At 40.1% G+C, this 17,969-nt stretch overlaps 1 protein-coding gene across 2 annotated transcripts in view; it reads right to left on the reverse strand.

The window, feature by feature from the left end:
• Nucleotides 1-17,596, reverse strand: part of tctn1 (tectonic family member 1) — a 21,188-nt gene extending 3,592 nt beyond the window's left edge. The window contains exons 1-12 of one of the 2 annotated variants that reach the window (XM_062393409.1): nucleotides 17,331-17,596; nucleotides 16,945-17,062; nucleotides 15,783-15,916; nucleotides 15,472-15,608; nucleotides 15,283-15,385; nucleotides 14,010-14,122; nucleotides 13,637-13,657; nucleotides 8,374-8,508; nucleotides 7,767-7,892; nucleotides 3,926-4,011; nucleotides 3,654-3,791; nucleotides 3,419-3,569 (exon numbers count right to left, since the gene is read on the reverse strand). In XM_062393409.1, the coding sequence (XP_062249393.1) occupies nucleotides 3,419-3,569; nucleotides 3,654-3,791; nucleotides 3,926-4,011; nucleotides 7,767-7,892; nucleotides 8,374-8,508; nucleotides 13,637-13,657; nucleotides 14,010-14,122; nucleotides 15,283-15,385; nucleotides 15,472-15,608; nucleotides 15,783-15,916; nucleotides 16,945-17,062; nucleotides 17,331-17,574 (1,506 nt within the window). In that variant the 5' untranslated portion in view covers nucleotides 17,575-17,596. Of the gene's footprint in view, nucleotides 1-3,418; nucleotides 3,570-3,653; nucleotides 3,792-3,925; nucleotides 4,015-7,766; nucleotides 7,893-8,373; nucleotides 8,509-13,636; nucleotides 13,658-14,009; nucleotides 14,123-15,282; nucleotides 15,386-15,471; nucleotides 15,609-15,782; nucleotides 15,917-16,944; nucleotides 17,063-17,330 lie in introns of both variants that reach the window. The other variant, XM_062393407.1, reaches the window with a different exon arrangement.
• Nucleotides 17,597-17,969: the final 373 nt, after the last annotated feature.

Below are 17,969 nucleotides of genomic sequence, written 5' to 3' on the forward strand. Positions count from 1 at the left end.
CTGGGGGGCTGAAGATGGCGACGCAATGAAGAGCAGACAGACATGATATTGAAGCTCCTGTAAAAAAAGATTACTCAATAAATTACAAATCTCATTTGAATTGCTGTAGATATCACAACATCCTTTTATCTGTCTTTTGCACTGTTATTCTTGATGCAAATATTAATACATTTGATATAAAGAGTTCTCGTTTATTGTTTTTTAATACATTTAAAATTTTACTATGAAAATTCTCAGTTCTTACTAATAATAAATTCCACTCCTCCCCCAATTCCCCAATTTATTTTGTTCCTTATGTGCTGTCATCAAATCACTGAGTCAAACCAGCATCCTAACCTGAATTTGAATTCAGAGTTGATATTAGTCTTACCTTAAGGTCACAGTTGTAATAAACTAGCAAGTGATTGTGGTATGAAAACGTCAAGTTCAATTAACAACTGTGATAAGCAGTGGCATACAGTTATGCAAACCATTCCAGACAAAAGGTTCAAATTTATTAAATAATCACAATCTCAGCAGCTTCACATCTCTTCAGTTTTTATACTTCATCATATTGTAGATCTGATTCAATACTCAATCAACATATTATTGATGAGAAGTGTCTGTTACATTTCCAGGGTTATGTCTGACCTTTGGCTGGTACACTCAGGGACAGCCAAAGACGTATCCAGAAGCAGCTCTAGTGTTGTCTGCTTGTTTGCTTTGGGTTCATTGTTTGAGTAAAAGCTGAACAATCACTCCAGGTTGTGTTTATCCTGCAACAAATTTTCATCCTCATTGTATTCAGATGCATTCATCCTTCCCTCACTTCTGACAAGATTCCTTATATAGCATTCCTATGCATGATGACGCCCCACCAGCTTCACCATGGTGGAGGCCTGTAGCTCCTGTAGGATCGGGGCAGACACACGTTGGTATCCCTGTACCATGCTGTATGACCCTACCACATTTCCCCCCTTCTAACTTCCCCACTCTGGGACAATCATTTGGAATTAGAGTTTAAAGGTGAACACAGATGTTTTTTTGTGTGGAAGTGGTCTCTAGTGCCCCTCTGTGCACTCTATGCAGTTGACAGCAAAGACACATTCACTGCAGTGATTTTAAACACGTGGGGCGACTGGCTGAGGGGTAGGGTGGTCGTCCTCCAACCTGAAGGTCGGCAGTTCGATCCCCAGTCTGACCCATCTGCATGCCAAAGTGTCCTTGGGAAAGATGCTGAACCCTGAATGGCCCCCCATAGAACAACACAATGCTGCAAATAGATGCACTGATTGAATGGGTGAATTTAGAGCTGTACTGTAAAGTGCTTTGAGTGGTCATCAAGACTAGAAAAATGCTATATAAATACAAAACCATTTACATTATTTGAAAACTTAAGTCGTACTTGGTGATACAGGTGCAGTGTTATGTAACCCTAACCCTTCCCCTTGTTTTCGAGGGTAATCTTGACCCTTTTACACATAATTACAAGGATAAGTGGTTGAAATCATCCCATACGAATTGGCGTTTCAAGAAGCCCATATATGTGTAAATCAATGTGTAAATCAAAAGCACACAGCTTCAGGCTGCTAGCAGGGGTCTGTAGACAGCCCTGCCAGGATGCTTTGTTATTGGAGGAGCAGTTAAGTTCAATAACATCTCTGCTATATGCGGTTTCAATCAAGTGCATCTTGTGTCTTCAAAGAGGGGGGAAGCAACATGAAATTATGTCAAAATATGGGATTATCAATGCATAAATAAACAAGTGCATAGTTCTACATTCTTATTTACCCAGATTTATATAAGGCCACCATGAACTTGACCTTTGACCACCAAAATCAGATCAGTAAATCAGAGACTCAAAGTGAATGTAGCAGATGTTATAAAATTTACTACGGGCAGTCTTATTACAGTGCTGTGAAAAAGTATTTGCCCCCTATCTGGTTTCTTATGTTTTTGCATATTTGTCACACTTAAATGTTTCAGATGATTAAACAATTTTTTATATTAGACAAAGATAACCCGAGTTAATATAAAATGATTTTTAAATTATGATTTAATTTATTAAGGGAAAAAAGCTATCCAAACCTACCTGGCCCTATGTGAAAAAGTAATTACCCACCAATGATAAATCATGAATGAACATTTTTTGGAAAGCTGAATTAAATTTCACTAGCCACACCCGGGCCTGATTACTGCCAGACCTGTTGAATAAACAAAGCACTTAAACAGACCCTGTCTGACAAAGGGAAGTAGCTAAAAGATCTCAAAAAGAAAAACACCATCCTGCGATCTAAAGAAATTCCAAAACAGATTAGAAACAAAGTAATTGACATGTATCAGTCTGGAAAGGGTTACAAAGCCATTTCTTAGGCTTTGGGACTTCAGTGAACCACGGTGTGAGCCATTATCCACATATGGAGAAGACTTGGAACAGTGGTGAACCTTCCCAGGAGTGGCCAGCCTACCAAAATAACTCTAAGAGCACATTGATGGCTCATCCAGGAGGTCGTAAAAGACACCAAAACAACATCCAAGGAACTGCAGGCCTCACTTTCCTCAGTTACGGTCAGTGTTCGTGATTCAACAATAAGAAAGACACTGGGCAAAAATGGCATCCATGGGAGAGTTCAAAGGCGTAAGCCACTGCTGACCAACACAGCGTTTCATAAAAAAGTCCAGACTTAAATCCAATTGAGATGCTGTGGCATGACCTTAAACAAGCCGTTTATACAAAAAAAAAACTAAAATGTGGCTGAATTAAAACTATTCTGCAAAGAAGAGTGGGCCAAAATTCCTCAACAGCTATGTGAAAGACTCACTGCCAGTTATCGCAAATGCTTGAAAAGTTGTTGCCGCCAAGGGTAGCAAAACCAGTTGTTAGGTTTAGGGGGCAAATACTTTTTCACAAAGGACCAGGTAGGTTTGGATAGCTTTTTTCCCTTAATAAGTTAAATCATCATTAAAAACTGAATTTCTACTAACTTGGGTTATCTTTGTCCAATATTAAAATGTGTGTGATGATCTGAATCATTTAAGTGTGACAAATATGCAAAAAAATAAAAAATCTGGAAGGGGGCAATTACTTTTTCACAGCACGGTATATTACATTCCCAGGAAATTGAGGAGACTGTGACCTTTGGCTTACAAAGTGTAATCAGTGAATATCGGGGTCGAAGTGCATATTTGTGCCAAATGTGAAAAAATTCCTTCACTGTGTTTGAGAGGTATCACGTTCACAAGGCCAAAAAGTTGCTTTATGAGGTCACAGTGACCTGACCTTTGACCACCAAAGTCTAATAATTTATTCCTTGAGTCCAAGGGCATATTTGTACCAAAGATGAATACATTTCCTCGAGGATATTGTGTTGGTAGGGACTGAGTTTATATAACTCAGACTCAGGATTTGACTATTCTCTGTTTTCAAAAGTGTGCTTACCCCAGGACGGAAGCTGCTGATTTGCACCCAGTCCAGTGGATTGTTTAATGGGGAGTTTCCAAAAGAAGCCACATACTGGGGATAGTTTGGTCCTCTCAGAACATCCAGGAGAACTTGGGAGACCAGGGAGCAGTTGGCAGTATCCTCCAGTCTGCAGGAACAAGACAAATCACCCCAATTCTAAACAAGACAGTGTAGCTATACACAATAATAGGATTTGGTCAGTGTGCCTTGCCTTAATGTGCAGCCAGACACAGAATCCAGACCAAAAAGGACAGGGGAGCGCTGATGTAGACCATGCAGACAGTCTTGATCCTCAGCTGCATCCAGAAGAGACAGTGTTTGTCTAGAGTCGATGCTTCTGACAATCCCAGTGAAGATGAATGCTAAGGACAAATCCTGAAACTTGTAGCACATCATAATATCCCTTCATACCCTTCTCAGCCACCACTGCACAACCTACTACTGCTGTGGAAGAGCACTGCCAATGATTCAGATAAAGGATATTCATGTGTTCTTGTTCCAGACACAAGAGGCAGTCCAACCACATAACCTGGATTTCCACTATAATCCACAGCCACCTCCTCAACATCCTGCTGTATAACAGACAAAAGACACATTTATATTTATTGTCAAAAATAACATGTTAAAGACCGAAACACCTGATGACACTAAGGGACACAACTGAAGATGTGTCCCTAATATCTGCTGTTGGTCATTAACATCCAATTACATAAATTAGCGGTAGGTATTAATTAGTGCGGCAGAACGAGTATTATGTATTCTCAATCTTGTCTTATATTCTAAAAAGGGACAGTGCTTAGTTTAATAAGACATAGAGCTAATGATGTCTGATCTACTGAGTGAGCCACATGGCTTTCATAGTACCGCCATACAAGCCAGTAGTGAGTCAGAATTACCTTTAGCCTAAGTGTACCCTCAAATTAGCCTCTATCATTGATAACAAGCCCAAAACACTCGATGGCGCTAAGGTGCACAGTTATGTCCCTACCATCTGCTGTTGGCCACTAACACCTGCTAACATCTACTGGTAGTTGGTAAACTCTATTATGCAGAAGACCTTCAAACATACAAGGGATATTCAACATCTCGTCCTTTATTCTCAACAAAGCCGGCAGTCACTTAGCCTGGATGCCAGACAAACTTAGCCCCGCCCACAACATTTGAGGTCGGGAAGTTCGGTCTGGAGTCGCTCCGTTGGGGAGAAATTATGCCCGACCGGGCCAATCAGATTGTCAGGGCGGGCTTTATACGATGATGGACAGATGATCAACGGTAACGTAATCAACCACGTCATCAAAGTGCCCTTGGGTTGAATTCATTTTCAACAAACATGCCTGCCGCTGGAGAGCTGAGATGTGTAGATGCTGCCATTGAGTCTGTTTTAGAAGACATCGACAGCGAATTCATTTTGAAAGAGGAACAGAGAACGTGGAGGCGACGCCAAAGCACTGCGCTAATCCCTATCGCGCCGGCGCTTGGCTGTTCACACCGGACACTGAAGCGACGCTGAACCGCCGAGCAGCGCTAATAATATCACCCGTTGATCCAGTAGATTAAAAGCATATACTTACTTGTTGCACCAACATTAAGCAACAGCGTCCCAACATTTGTTTCTTGGTGTCGTCTTTATAAAACATGTTCCGAGGATCATACAACTCACTGTACTTCTCCACTTCAATTATTAATTTAATGTCATCCATGTTGAAGAACTTCGCTGTTTGCTCCGTTAAATGTCGGGTGTCGGGGGTAAATTACGTATTCTCCACTCAAGCCTATGTGGAGAATACGTAGCCCCCCTCTCTCTCTTTTTATCTGTATCACTGCTTGTGTGGCTGTAGTGGATGGGCAGAGGGGGACATTTAATAATGTCATTGGTCAAATTAAAACTCCAGGACAACAGAAGGAGACTTCAAAGTATGGGATGCATATTTGATCATTTATATCATATAAAATATGTCATCAATATAGTTTTAAATCGTTTTTCAGTGCGTTTCCTGGTGCGATACACTCGCGTCAAGCGCAAAAAATAGACTCAACGCCGAAACGTTCGCTGCACGGCGCGAGGCAGCCTTGGCGCAGTGCGGTGCTTCAGCCTCTGGTGTGACCCGCACAAAGTTTTAACATGGGAGTGGATGGGAGCCAGCTGTTATTTAAGGCTTGGCGCTGCGCTGAAGCGTCGCTTCGGCATCGCTTCAGCGTCCGGTGTGAACCCGGCGTTAGTAAATAACTCACAATACGTTGCTTTACATACGTCACATACTACATTGCCCTGATTGGTTGTAGGTCTATCCAATTGAGCGAAGAGGAATTTTATTTCCTAGTCAGTTGAAACACGCCCCATAATCACAGCCCAAAGGAGCGGTCTCAGACTCACATTCTGACTAGAATTGTGAGTCTGACAACGTCAGGCTAGCAGTCACTATCATTGGACACAAAATTAGTGAATACCACTGAGTGTAAGATGAGTCAATGGTTTACAGGCAGAGAGAAGACTGAGATTTAGATGTAAAAATATTCTGATTTAGTTTTTTGATAATGATGATCAGAGCATCAGAGGTGCAATGCATATCCTGCACCGCCGACTATACCCCAATCAGATAAAGCTATGGTGTGTTTGTTGTAATATTGCCATTTCATAATGATGTCATCATGAAATAATTAAAACCATATGAATGTTTGTTAATATAAATAAGCTGTAGATTGGTTGCAAAACATAATGCATCCGTACACTATATGATGTCATTTGCTGACTCAAAAGTGATGATGATGATGACATCATACCTCCCTCATGACCAGACATTCATTTTTTAGGTTGCATCTAGAGCCCTATAGAATTGAGATACTTTAAAAGAAATTTTTAACTATGTATGACGCAATTTTCCTTTGACTTCTTATAGGTCACTTATCTTATCACCACAAATGATGGGGGATACTTTCTTGATCAATATAAGTTTAAGATTGTCTCTCTTGTTTATGGAAAAGTATTTGAGAACAGGCTTTTTGGACGACATTCTTGTTGACCTTGACTTTTAATAAATCAGCTCCATAAGTGAATAATCGTGAGAGTAATATAATATTCTCATCACTTTTGGTGAAAATCTAACTTTGGTGCTCATTTATTAATAGTAATATGTGACTTTCTACATGGACCTGCTCTTAGCTATGGTGCTATGGCTTATTAATAAATGTCACTGACTTGACTTTTTCTGTGGAGTCCTGTTTTATTATTGCAGATAAAGATCACAGCTGCAGCCACATTGTGGATTGTGGTTACAACTGATCATGGATTATGATTACAACTTGACTGCTTAAATAAACAATATGCTTAGTCGCATATGATACCAGAATTTGCAATACCACTATCATTACAATAGTCATTTGTCTTATATATAAAGACTTAAATATAAATATACAGCTCCATTTATGTTAGATGCTGTCTTTAATCATGAATGCTGTAACTAGTGGTATTTTGTTGTGCTCTATTACACATGACATCTACTGCACTTCTGTCAATCCTGAGAGATCCGTCACATTCGATTCCATCTTAGGTTTCAATTTCCCCACCCCCACCCCTGTTAAAATTATTTTTGGTGGTTCTTCCTCTTGCTGAGGGTTAAGGGCAGAAGATTTTGTTTCTTGAACAGCACTATGAGGAAAAATATGATTTGTGAATACGGGCTACACAAATAAAATTTGATTGGTTGATTCACATGGAGGGTTCCTACATCAAATGATCCTTAGTAGCACATACATGTTAAGGAATGATAGGAAAGCAGTGGGCCTACAATTACCACATACATTTATTGTGAGTCATAATACATATTTTTTTACATCCAGGTGTATAGAGCAATGATTCCTATAGTGATGTAATTCATTCATCAATAGGATCTGGCCTTAAGTGACAGAAAAAATTATGTCTGGATTGATGATTCAAAATAATTAAGGTATTTAAGTTCTTGCTAAAATCTTTACTGGTTTATTGTCAGGTGATTATCTCCCTCGTGACAGCTGTAGTTTATTAATGTACATTATCTACCAACAGAACTTAAATTGAAATTTACAATGCTTCACTTTTAGCAATATTGAGATAAAAAAACAACAACATTCAAATTGCTCTTTAACTGCAGTCATATAAACAAAAAACAGTGAGCAACAAATAGGTTATATTCATCAAATCATAGGATATTAAAAGGAAACCTACTTAGTAAGTACAGCTAAATACAGTACCTTGTACAAATCGCAGATTCTGATTGCAGAACAGCACAAACAAATGTTTGCATAACAACCTGTGATACAGCAAAAATATGTGGTTGAGTGACAGTACCTGGAGAAAGGTGATTTGAAACTCCTGTTTCAGGGACAGGGATGTTTCACGAACAAATCCAAGTACCAGAGATACGCTCACATTCACTATCTCACCGGCTGGGGTGTACTTCATGACGTATATAACCTGAGGAAACAAAATGCCAGCAGACAACCAAACTTTTTATTTGTGGTGAAATTAGTTTCTGTGGATGAATTTAGTTCCGGGTGTAGTGTTTTCTCCACTTAATTATGTACCAGCAATATTATAATAACATATATGTGTCAACAATCCAATAAAATGACAAACACACCATTAAGTATGACAGTACCTATCCCTTACCTATGAGCTTCTTAACTTATTTACTAATTTCTGACATAATGAATTTGTAAAGATAGATCTTAAGGTGGGGCTGTTGTACTGGGGAGCATTTAGTTGTACTAGTGTGTAAGTGTGTCTTATGATGTAGTTTTTCCACCCTGACAAGATCAAACTGCTTAAGAATTAATTAAATCTGACATTGAATATTTGTAATGTTTTGGTAGTTTAAAATTACTCTATGTATCAAAAATGTTTTGTATCAATAAATATGTGAAATGTCCCACAAACTGTCAAGTTGTGGACTCGCCTTCAGCACTACATTAGCACAGAGTTCTGGGTTCAGGAGAACAGGACTGAGGTTTTCTCCTCCACTCATGTTCCACTTAGTCTGAGTCCCCTCTACAGACTGCTGGATGACTGAAGCGATCTCCACAGGAACAACCTGGAGGACATCAAGAACACACACTTAAGTTAATTTATAGCCTGACTTCACACTATACGACTCATTTTCTACTTTAAAAGCTGATACCACTCTTTCGGTTCCATGTATCACAAATGATCTTTAGGTTTTTAAAGGACCTGTATTATATCATAGCTATTAATAATAAGACTAGATATTATGTGTTTTAAATATGGTCAACGTTTAAATCTTATTTTTTCAGTTTTATAAAAAAAATTACAAAAATACACGCAAATACATAAAAAACTTAAAGCTCAAATAATAATAATAAGATCAAAAACAAATAAATTGCTAATGAAGAAATGAGCTCCACCATCTTATCCCCCTGATTTCGGCCACCAATTCCTTCAGAACTTCACAAAAAAAATGTGTTGAGGTCCATTGCGGGGGGAACAAGTCTCTTTAACTGATTCCTGTGCTCCGTTAAATCGGACAGTCAACTGTAAGTTAACAATGTCCAACAGAACCCAAGCACAAAAAGAGAGGGGTTACGCTTCTAACAATTTTTCCGTTGCTATGAGCCCAGCTAATAGTGCTCGTTTTCAGAAACAATGTTTTTTTTGACTAAAAACACATATGATGTTCATTGTTCATATATTGTACTTAATACATATCTCAAACAAGTCGTGGTATGTTCAGTTTCATACTATTCTGTATCATAGAAAGATATTCTGCAAAAACTACTCAGTATCAGTAAGGTTAACAAAGTGTGTTGTCAGTGCCAATGTGAAAATATCTGATAACTTCCTCCTTCTTGGGAGCAGAGTGGAGAGCTGAGAAAAGTGTCATTGTTCCTGTACTTACATTGCAGCAGTAAACCTCAAAGTTCCGCCTGTGCTTCTGCAACTATGTAGCAACTGCGCAAAACAAATGTCAGTGTCTTGCTAAATTTGCTGGTTAAGCAGATGCTGTGATGGGATATTTTTAAAGATTTTTAATGAAGGATAACTGACAGTAATATGGATGGTATCATGGAGAGTTTGCAATGAACAATCAATTAGCATAGATGATATTGTTGGTAAAGTTTGTGATAGAAAATAACTTAAGTATAAATCTGTTCAAATGGAACATCACATAACAACAGTGCCAAAGAAGTAGACTGTGACTTTGTGACTTTATGATCTTTATGATTACCACTCATAATAGCACTGACCCATTATGCTTTTTTGCGACTACATGAGACACATTCAATCTGCCCTCCCCACCTCAAAATAATTTTGCATACCACCCCAGCTGCTTCACTGGCAATGTATTTGTGTACACTCTGCATTAAGCCCTATCACACCTTGCTGTGGAAGGATGTTTGTTGTCCTCAGTTCAGGATTCAACACAATCATCCCTCAGCAACTGGTGAGGAAACCATCACTACTGGGCTTTGACACTTCCCTCTGTAACTTAACTCAAGACTTTCTGACAGAGAAACTAAAGAAAGTGCAAACCAGTAGCAGAACATCAGACACCATCATGCTGCCCACAAGTACCAGCCCCCTAATGTTGTGTACTCAGCCCACTTGCTGCAAAGCCATGACTGATCAGCCAAGTCTGAATCCAACCCCATCATCAAGTTGGCTGATGATGTAACAATAGACCCACCTGTAGCACTAGATTTATATTTTGACCACTTTTGTTCAATAGAACTTTCTGAACTGACTTCACTACTCATAACTTCTAAGTAAACTTTTTCAGGTAGTTATCCCCATAATTGACAGTTCCATATTAAATCTGATTAATATGGTTTGGTAAATGGTTTTGTATTTATACAGCGCTTTTCTAGTCTTGATGACCACTCAAAGTGCTTTACAGTAAAGTTTTACATTCACCCATTCACAAACACATTCATACAGTGCATCTATTCGCAGCACTTTGTTATTCTATGAGGGGCCATTCGGGGTTCAGCATCTTGCTCAAAGAAACCTCAGCATGCAGATGGGTCAGACTGGGGATCGAACTGCCGACCTTCAGGTTGGATGACAACCACTCTACCCCTCAGCCACAGCCGCCCTGAGCCACAGCCGCCCGTATGTCTTTGTTAACTGGCTACGTACCACAAGCTTTTAGGTTTTAGCTAATTATAGACCCATATTAAAACTGTCCTTCATTTCTAAAATCCTTGAAAAGCTGTTGCTAACCAGCTATGTGATAACTTAGATAGTAATGGTTTGTTGGCAGACTTTCAGTCAGGATTTAGAATCCATCACTGCACAAACACAGCACTGTTAAAAGTCACTAATGACCTTTTCATGGCATCAGATAATGGACTTGTCTCTATACTCGTCCTTTTGGATCTTAGTGCAGCATTTGACACCATAGATTGAAAGATATTTGTGATGGAGACTGGACTAACATGTTGGGGTGAAGACTGGTTAAAACCCTATTTAACAGATAGATTTCAATTTGTCTATGTTAACAATGACTCCTCCATTCACAAACAAGTTAGTCATGGAGAGCCACAGGGTTCTGTCCTCGGACCGATACTCTTCACCTTATATATGCTCCCTTTAGGCAACATCATCAGTTAATACAACATACACTTCCAATTGTTACGCAGACCAATCAATCAATCAAATTTAATTTGTAAAGCCCATATTCTCAAATCAAAATTTGTCTCATAGGGCTTTATGACACCCAGCTCTACATATCTCTGACGCCTAATGAATCTAATCACTTAGTTCAACTTCAGGGATTTCTCAAGAACATCAAGGCCTGGATGACCCAAAACTTCTTACTTCTAAATTCAGTTAAAAACTGAGGTTGTTGTAATTGGGATTAACATCTTAGAGAAACCTCCGGACCAGCTCTTCACTCTCGCAAGGATCCTGGAGGGGGCCTGGGAGTATGCCCATCCGGTCTACATGTGTTTTGTGGATCTGGAGAAGGCGTATGACCGGGTCCCCCGGGAGAAACTGTGGGAGGTGCTGCGGGAGTATGGGGTAAGGGGGTCTATCCTCAGGGCCATCCAATCCCTGTACTCCCAAAGCGAGAGCTGTGTTTGCGTCCTCGGCAGCCAGTCAGTTTCGTTCTCAGTGGATGCTGGTCTCCGCCAGGGCTGCGCCTTGTCACCAATCCTGTTTGTGATATACATGGACAGGATATCGAGGCGTAGTCGTGGTGGGGAGGGGTTGCAGTTCGGTGGTCTGAGGATCTCGTCACTGCTTTTTGCAGATGACGTGGTCCTCATTGGATCATCGGCTTGTGACCTTCAGCACTCACTGGATCGGCTGGCGGCCGAGTGTGAAGCGGCTGGGATGAGGATCAGCACCGGTAAATCTGAGGCCATGACTCTTAGCAGGAAACCGATGGATTGCTTACTCCGGGTAGGAAATGAGTCCTTAGCCCAAGTGAAGGAGTTCAAGTACCTTGGGGTCTTGTTCGCGAGTGAGGGTACTATGGAGCGTGAGATTGGCCGGAGAATCGGAGCAGTGGGGGCGGTATTGCGTTCGCTTTACCGCACCGTTGTAACGAAAAGAGAGCTGAGCCGCAAGGCAAAGCTCTCGATCTACCAGTCGATCTTCGTTCCTATCCTCACCTATGGTCATGAGGGCTGGGTGATGACCGAAAGGACGAGATCGCGAGTACAAGCGGCCGAGATGAGTTTTCTCAGAAGGGTGGCTGGCGTCTCCCTTAGGGATAGGGTGAGAAGCTCAGCCATCCGTGAGGAACTCGGATTAGAGCCGCTGCTCCTTTACTTAGAAAGGAGTCAGCTGAGGTGGTTCGGGCATCTGGTAAGGATGCCCACTGGGCGCCTTCCTTGGGAGGTGTTTCAGGCACGTCCAGTGGGGAGGAGACCTCGGGGAAGACCCAGGACTAGGTGGAGAGACTATATCTCAACACTGGCCTGGGAACGCCTCGGGATCCCCCCGTCAGAGTTGGTCAATGTGGCCCGGGAAAGGGAAGTCTGGGGCCCCCTGCTTGAGCTGCTCCCCCCGCGACCCGACCCCGGATAAGCGGATGAAAATGAGAAAATGAGATGAGATCTTAGAGAAACAGTGTCTAACCAGATAGTCACCTTGGATGTTGTTAGTTTGGTCCCTACTGTGAGGAACCTTGGAGTTATGTTTAACCAGGCCATGTCATTTGACCCACATATAAAACAAGTCTGTAGGACAGCTTTCTTCCACCTGTGCAATATTATAAAATTTAGTAACATCCTGGCTGAGAAGGATGCTGAGAAACTCGTCCATGCATTGTTCCCTATCGACTGGATTACTGTAATTCTTTATTATCAGGATGTCTCAGTAAGTCTGTGAAAGGCCTACAGTTGGTCCAAAATGCTGCAGCACCAGCGCTGACAGGAACTAGAAGGAAAGATCATATTACTCCTGTTTTAGCTTCTCTGCATTACAATCAAGATCCTTCATATATCAAAGAGCTCATAACACCATATTGTCCAAATAGATCACTTCACTCCCAAAACACAGGCTCCGTTATAGTTCCAAGAATCTGTAAGAGTAGAATAGGAGGTTTCTCCTGTTTATAATGTGTTTGTTAAGTACATTTTTCACTGTTTACATTCATATGTGAAAAGCATCCTTATCACCAGCAAAACACTCACTTTCCTAGTCTTGTTCTCTAGTTATGTTCTATGTATTTTTGTACTTTGGTCCGTGAGGCAAGACATTTCCCTGAGTTGAAAACTTTGTATGAGGATGAATGACAATAAAAGTTAACTAGGACTTGAACTTTACACAATAAATGTTTGGTAAAAGCATGGATGATTTAAGGTCTCGCAGAAAGAAAAATATATTTCACGACAGCTTAGACTCAGTAAAATTGAAAAAGAGGGATATAACAACACACAAAAACAGACAAACACTCACACATATAAAGTTTTTTTCATATCTGAGTGTGTTTAGTCACTACTCAATACATGCACTGTTGATTTTGTTTATGTCGTCTACATTGGTTGTTTATAACAAAATACTAATACAATGTGATGAAAACTGTAAACTATGACGTGGCTCCATAGGTTCTGTGAAGAAAAATGTGATTTACTAATTCCAATTTATGGATTTGGGTTAATTTGCTTTAAGCAGCTAGAGCCAGATAATTCAGAATCATTATAATACTTTGTGTCTGTTGGTTAAACAAATCAAATAATTTTAATACTTACTGCTGCATCGTTATTCGTCCCCTGTAGAGTAGGAAAAAAAATATTTTAACATCTTTAAAATAATTTTCTTAGTGCAGTGAGCAAGACAATTAATTTTGAATCTTGTTTAATTTATTTTATTGACAGTTATGTGACTTAATTTTTTCTAAAAGGAGGGAATTAAATTTGAATTAAAACATTCCGTGTCAGTCATTACGAATTGCATTTCCAAAAGTTAAGGAACTATAGTTTGCATTGAAAGTTTGGTGGAGTGCCCCCTTAATCACAGCTAAAGTCCTGAGGTACGTTCAGCATCACTTCAATATTATGTGAGTGTTTGAGAGTGGACTTTCTTTCAGGAGCAAACAGGTAGAGCAGTAAGAGTGGGACTCACAGTTAAGAGCTGGACTTCAGTGTAGGTGCCCATATTGAGGGCTGGCAGAGAGCTGCAGTCCTGATCGAGGTTTACACGCCGGGAACACCCTCTGCTGTCATCTTTTAAGAAGGCTGTCACGAAAAAGGTTAAAAATTAAAGCAAAATTTGTTAAATACTCTCTTGAGCATGATGGAAATAAGAAACTAGCATACAGTAGTACGATAAGTTTATTTCCTTTAACAATCAATAACCTGACAGAAAGCTGTGGATTTGAGAGATGCTTATTTGATGCAGTTTTAAACCAAACATTTTTTATTTCATGCTCATGTTTCAGAGGAAACATTACTACACCACTGTGCTGTATATATCTGCTGGGTGGCTCAGATTCTACAGGGTGTCATTCAAACTTATCATCCAAGAAATTGTGTTTCAATTTTATTTGTTATGAGTTATTGCTGCTTTGCATCTCTTTTGGTGGTGTAATGTGTTCAGATGGTCGGGGCTGATTTAGTGGAGCTTTAAAAAAAAAGCTCCACTAAAAAAAAAGTTGTGACCTCAGAGCTACTGTTGGGTTTGCTTAGATAAGAAAGTCAATTAGGAACATTTTAGAAAACTGTGTAGCATTACCACAAAAATGCTAAAAAGAAAAGAAATACAGTACAGTGACGACAACGAAGAATAGAAACTCAGTCTCAGCAATTAAGTACAAAAAAATATAAAGTAAAGGTGACCATAAATTACTGTTCCAACACACTGGAAACATCTGACTGTTTGATGGAGTGATCCAGTGAATGTTACATCAGAAGTTCCTTGTACTGATTAGCCTTAAACAACAGACAGGTAATAGGTCTGTAATGGTCTGGTCTGCCTTCTAGTCTTGCTGACCACTCCTAGTCCTTTACATCAAGTTTTGCTATTCACACATACACACACACACATAACACACACTTCATACAGTGCATCTATGTAGAGTACTTTCTCTGACGTACATCACACACACTGCCAGCAGAGCCATCAGGAGCAATTTTGGGCTCAATTCAATGCCCAAAGATTGAACTACCGGCCCTCTTGTTATTCGAAAACCCACTCTACCCCTGAGCCACTGTCGCCTCTAACAGAACCTGACTCAGTGTGGGCGGCCATCTGCCTCAACTGGTTGGGGTGAGCGGTGAAAAATGGGGAGGAGAGGAGACATTGTTGAAAAAGAGGAGAGAGAAGAGAGAGGAGAGAGGGACCACAGTGGGCACAGGTCAGCTGAGGTGACAGTGTCACAAGGGTGAGTAGAAGCTACCTGCAGGACTTGTGTCCACACAATCAGCAGTGACACCAGGAGCGGGCAACCAGAACATCCCTCTGTCTCCATCTTCCCCTGCCGTCACCATCACATCCCCATACTGAAAACAAAGAGAACATCACAATCTGATGTTAAGTATGTTAATGAAGAAAAGGAGCAGCAGTTACTACATCAGAAGAGATGTACCTGGTATCCAGATGGGACTTGGAGCTCTGCAGTGTTTTCCTCCAAGTCGAAGAGGAAGCTGGTAAATTGTTTAAACAGCGTATCAAAGTTACTGTCGGTTGGAAGAGAAGGTGAGGGATGAGACCATCCATCAATACCTACAAAGAATAATACAGAAGGACTTGAAAATGGAGACACTGGTATCAAAATACAATAATATATATATGCAATAATATTCTGCATATTCTGCAAAAACATGAAAAAATAACACCAACCTTATTGAGATCAATTTAAAATTACACCTGAAAGAAACATATTGACTGATAACTTACGATTTTGTGACTGAATGCAAAAAATGTCATAATTTGTCTCCTTCCTGACGGATGGCTGAAGCTTTGAGTAGCCGTCTATGGTGCTCCTCAGAGAGTACGACGCTAAATCACAGCTGCAAAGCTGTTTGTTGCCACTGCAATCAAAATGACAAACAAAACATTTCATGTGTAAACTTGGAAAAAACATTAAGATTCATATTCATACTGATAAATATCACATTTAAACAAACAAGCATGTAATTTAACGTGAGTATTACCTTAAAATAGTGGCCTTTAAGTTACTCCACTGCAACACCGCACAGAAAAACAGACCTTAATTGGAAATTTTAAAATGTTCCAACCTAACCTCATCAGTAAAACAAGAGTTGTGTCTTACCCAATACTCTGCTGTTCTAGCTTTGTCCTCTGTAACAGTAATGCTTTTATACACTTATTACATCCAGTCATATTTTGATTCTAATTGCCGTTAAGATACCATTACGTAAACACTTCCTGCAGGGAACTGCCACATTAAATGCATTTGAAGAGCTAACTCCTTGTCAATGTTCATCGTTTCAATGAAACGTCTGCAGGGAGTTTTCAGTAAAAGTAACGTCACTACACTTGAAAAACTGTGGAATGGAAGTGGTGAATAAAAAATCTATCAATCAATCAATCAATCAAATTTTATTTGTATAGCCCATATTCACAAATCACAATTTGTCTCATAGGGCTCTACCAAGCTATGACATCTTCTGCCCCTAACCCTCAAAAAGAGAATTTCTGTTATAAAGAGAGCAGTGGATTGTTATATCACAGATTGTGTTGTTGCAGTGACAGTACAGTGGAAATGTACAGGGAATTAAGTCTAACTGAACATGGACGTTTTTCAACCCTTCCTCAAAGTGTTTTTTACCTGGCATGTAATTGTGAATATAGCATCTATTTGCAGATGTACCATTATTTGATACAGTTGATCATTATTTGAAAAAATGAACTGTCTTCTCTGCTTTTTGCTGTTTATTTCAATAACTATGCTTTACATTATTTGGCTGATATCCTGTAATTTTGTTCACTAATAGTTGCATTGCATAGATAGAGTATAACAGAACACGCCTTTAGCTGCGTCTCTACTGAAATACAATCAGGGAGCAAGAACATGCTGCCGCAGCGGGACACTTGCCTGACGGTGGACACTGAGCAGCCGGTAAACAGAGGAAGCTCCTCATCACACTCTGTGTCACAGCAGCAGTTGATGTCACACGCACCTCTGTGTTCGTCACAGGGACACAACCTGTCAGCTGACACACAACAAATAAAGCGGATAATAAAGTGTCGTCATCCTGCTGAGAAACTTTAACTGATCAGGGTCAGTGAGCTCTGAATAAACCAACTTGAAGTGCAGATGGTTGTAGCTGAGATTGTTCATGTTTGTATGAGTTATTAACAAAGACTATCTTACATGCACAAGAATTGTGTAGCACAGAAAGTGGACCCAACTGGCATCGCTACTTACAGTAGTGATAAGAAGAGACAGTATGTTATCAGTGAGCTGTGAACACAGATTACCGTCAGTGGCAGGGAGGAGCAGCCGGCCGGACACGGGCAGGGGCTGGGCGGCTGCGGTGGGTTGAACGGTGCTGGTGTAGGTCAGCGTCGGTTCTGTGGCCTCCAAGGTTGTTGTGTAACTGTCTGTAACGTTAGATGTGACAGTAAATTCATCGGATGCGGTTGCATTGAAATCGTGGCTCGTTACATTTCCGTTTGTAGCCACAACATTGGCCAAGAAAGTTAAACAGAAGATACACGACATCAGCTCGGCGCCGAAAGCCTCCATCTTTGTTTAACCGTTGCTATGGTACTTCTTCTGGTTTTATTTGCTTTCTGCAATTCATGAAACGCTACCGCCACCTGCCGTCCGCCAACAGGACACACCCACCAGTCAAGCGCGAAGGGTCAAATTTACGGATAGTCTGTGGTTAAAAATAATATCGTGCAAATCATTACAATGAAAATATAATTATTCTAAAAGCTGCTGCAGTATTTCAAAAGCATTGAAACATGACCCTTAGTATCTCAACATGATTTAGAATGGTATTATTATTACTATTGGTATTATTATTATTAATTGTAATAATATTTGTATTATTATAGTTATTGAAAAAAAAAAATATTCCAGTGTGGTAAAATTCCCCAACCCTGGAGCAC

The sequence above is a fragment of the Platichthys flesus genome, chromosome 8 (assembly GCF_949316205.1).
Source record: "Platichthys flesus chromosome 8, fPlaFle2.1, whole genome shotgun sequence".
In the NCBI taxonomy this organism is placed as follows: domain Eukaryota; kingdom Metazoa; phylum Chordata; class Actinopteri; order Pleuronectiformes; family Pleuronectidae; genus Platichthys; species Platichthys flesus.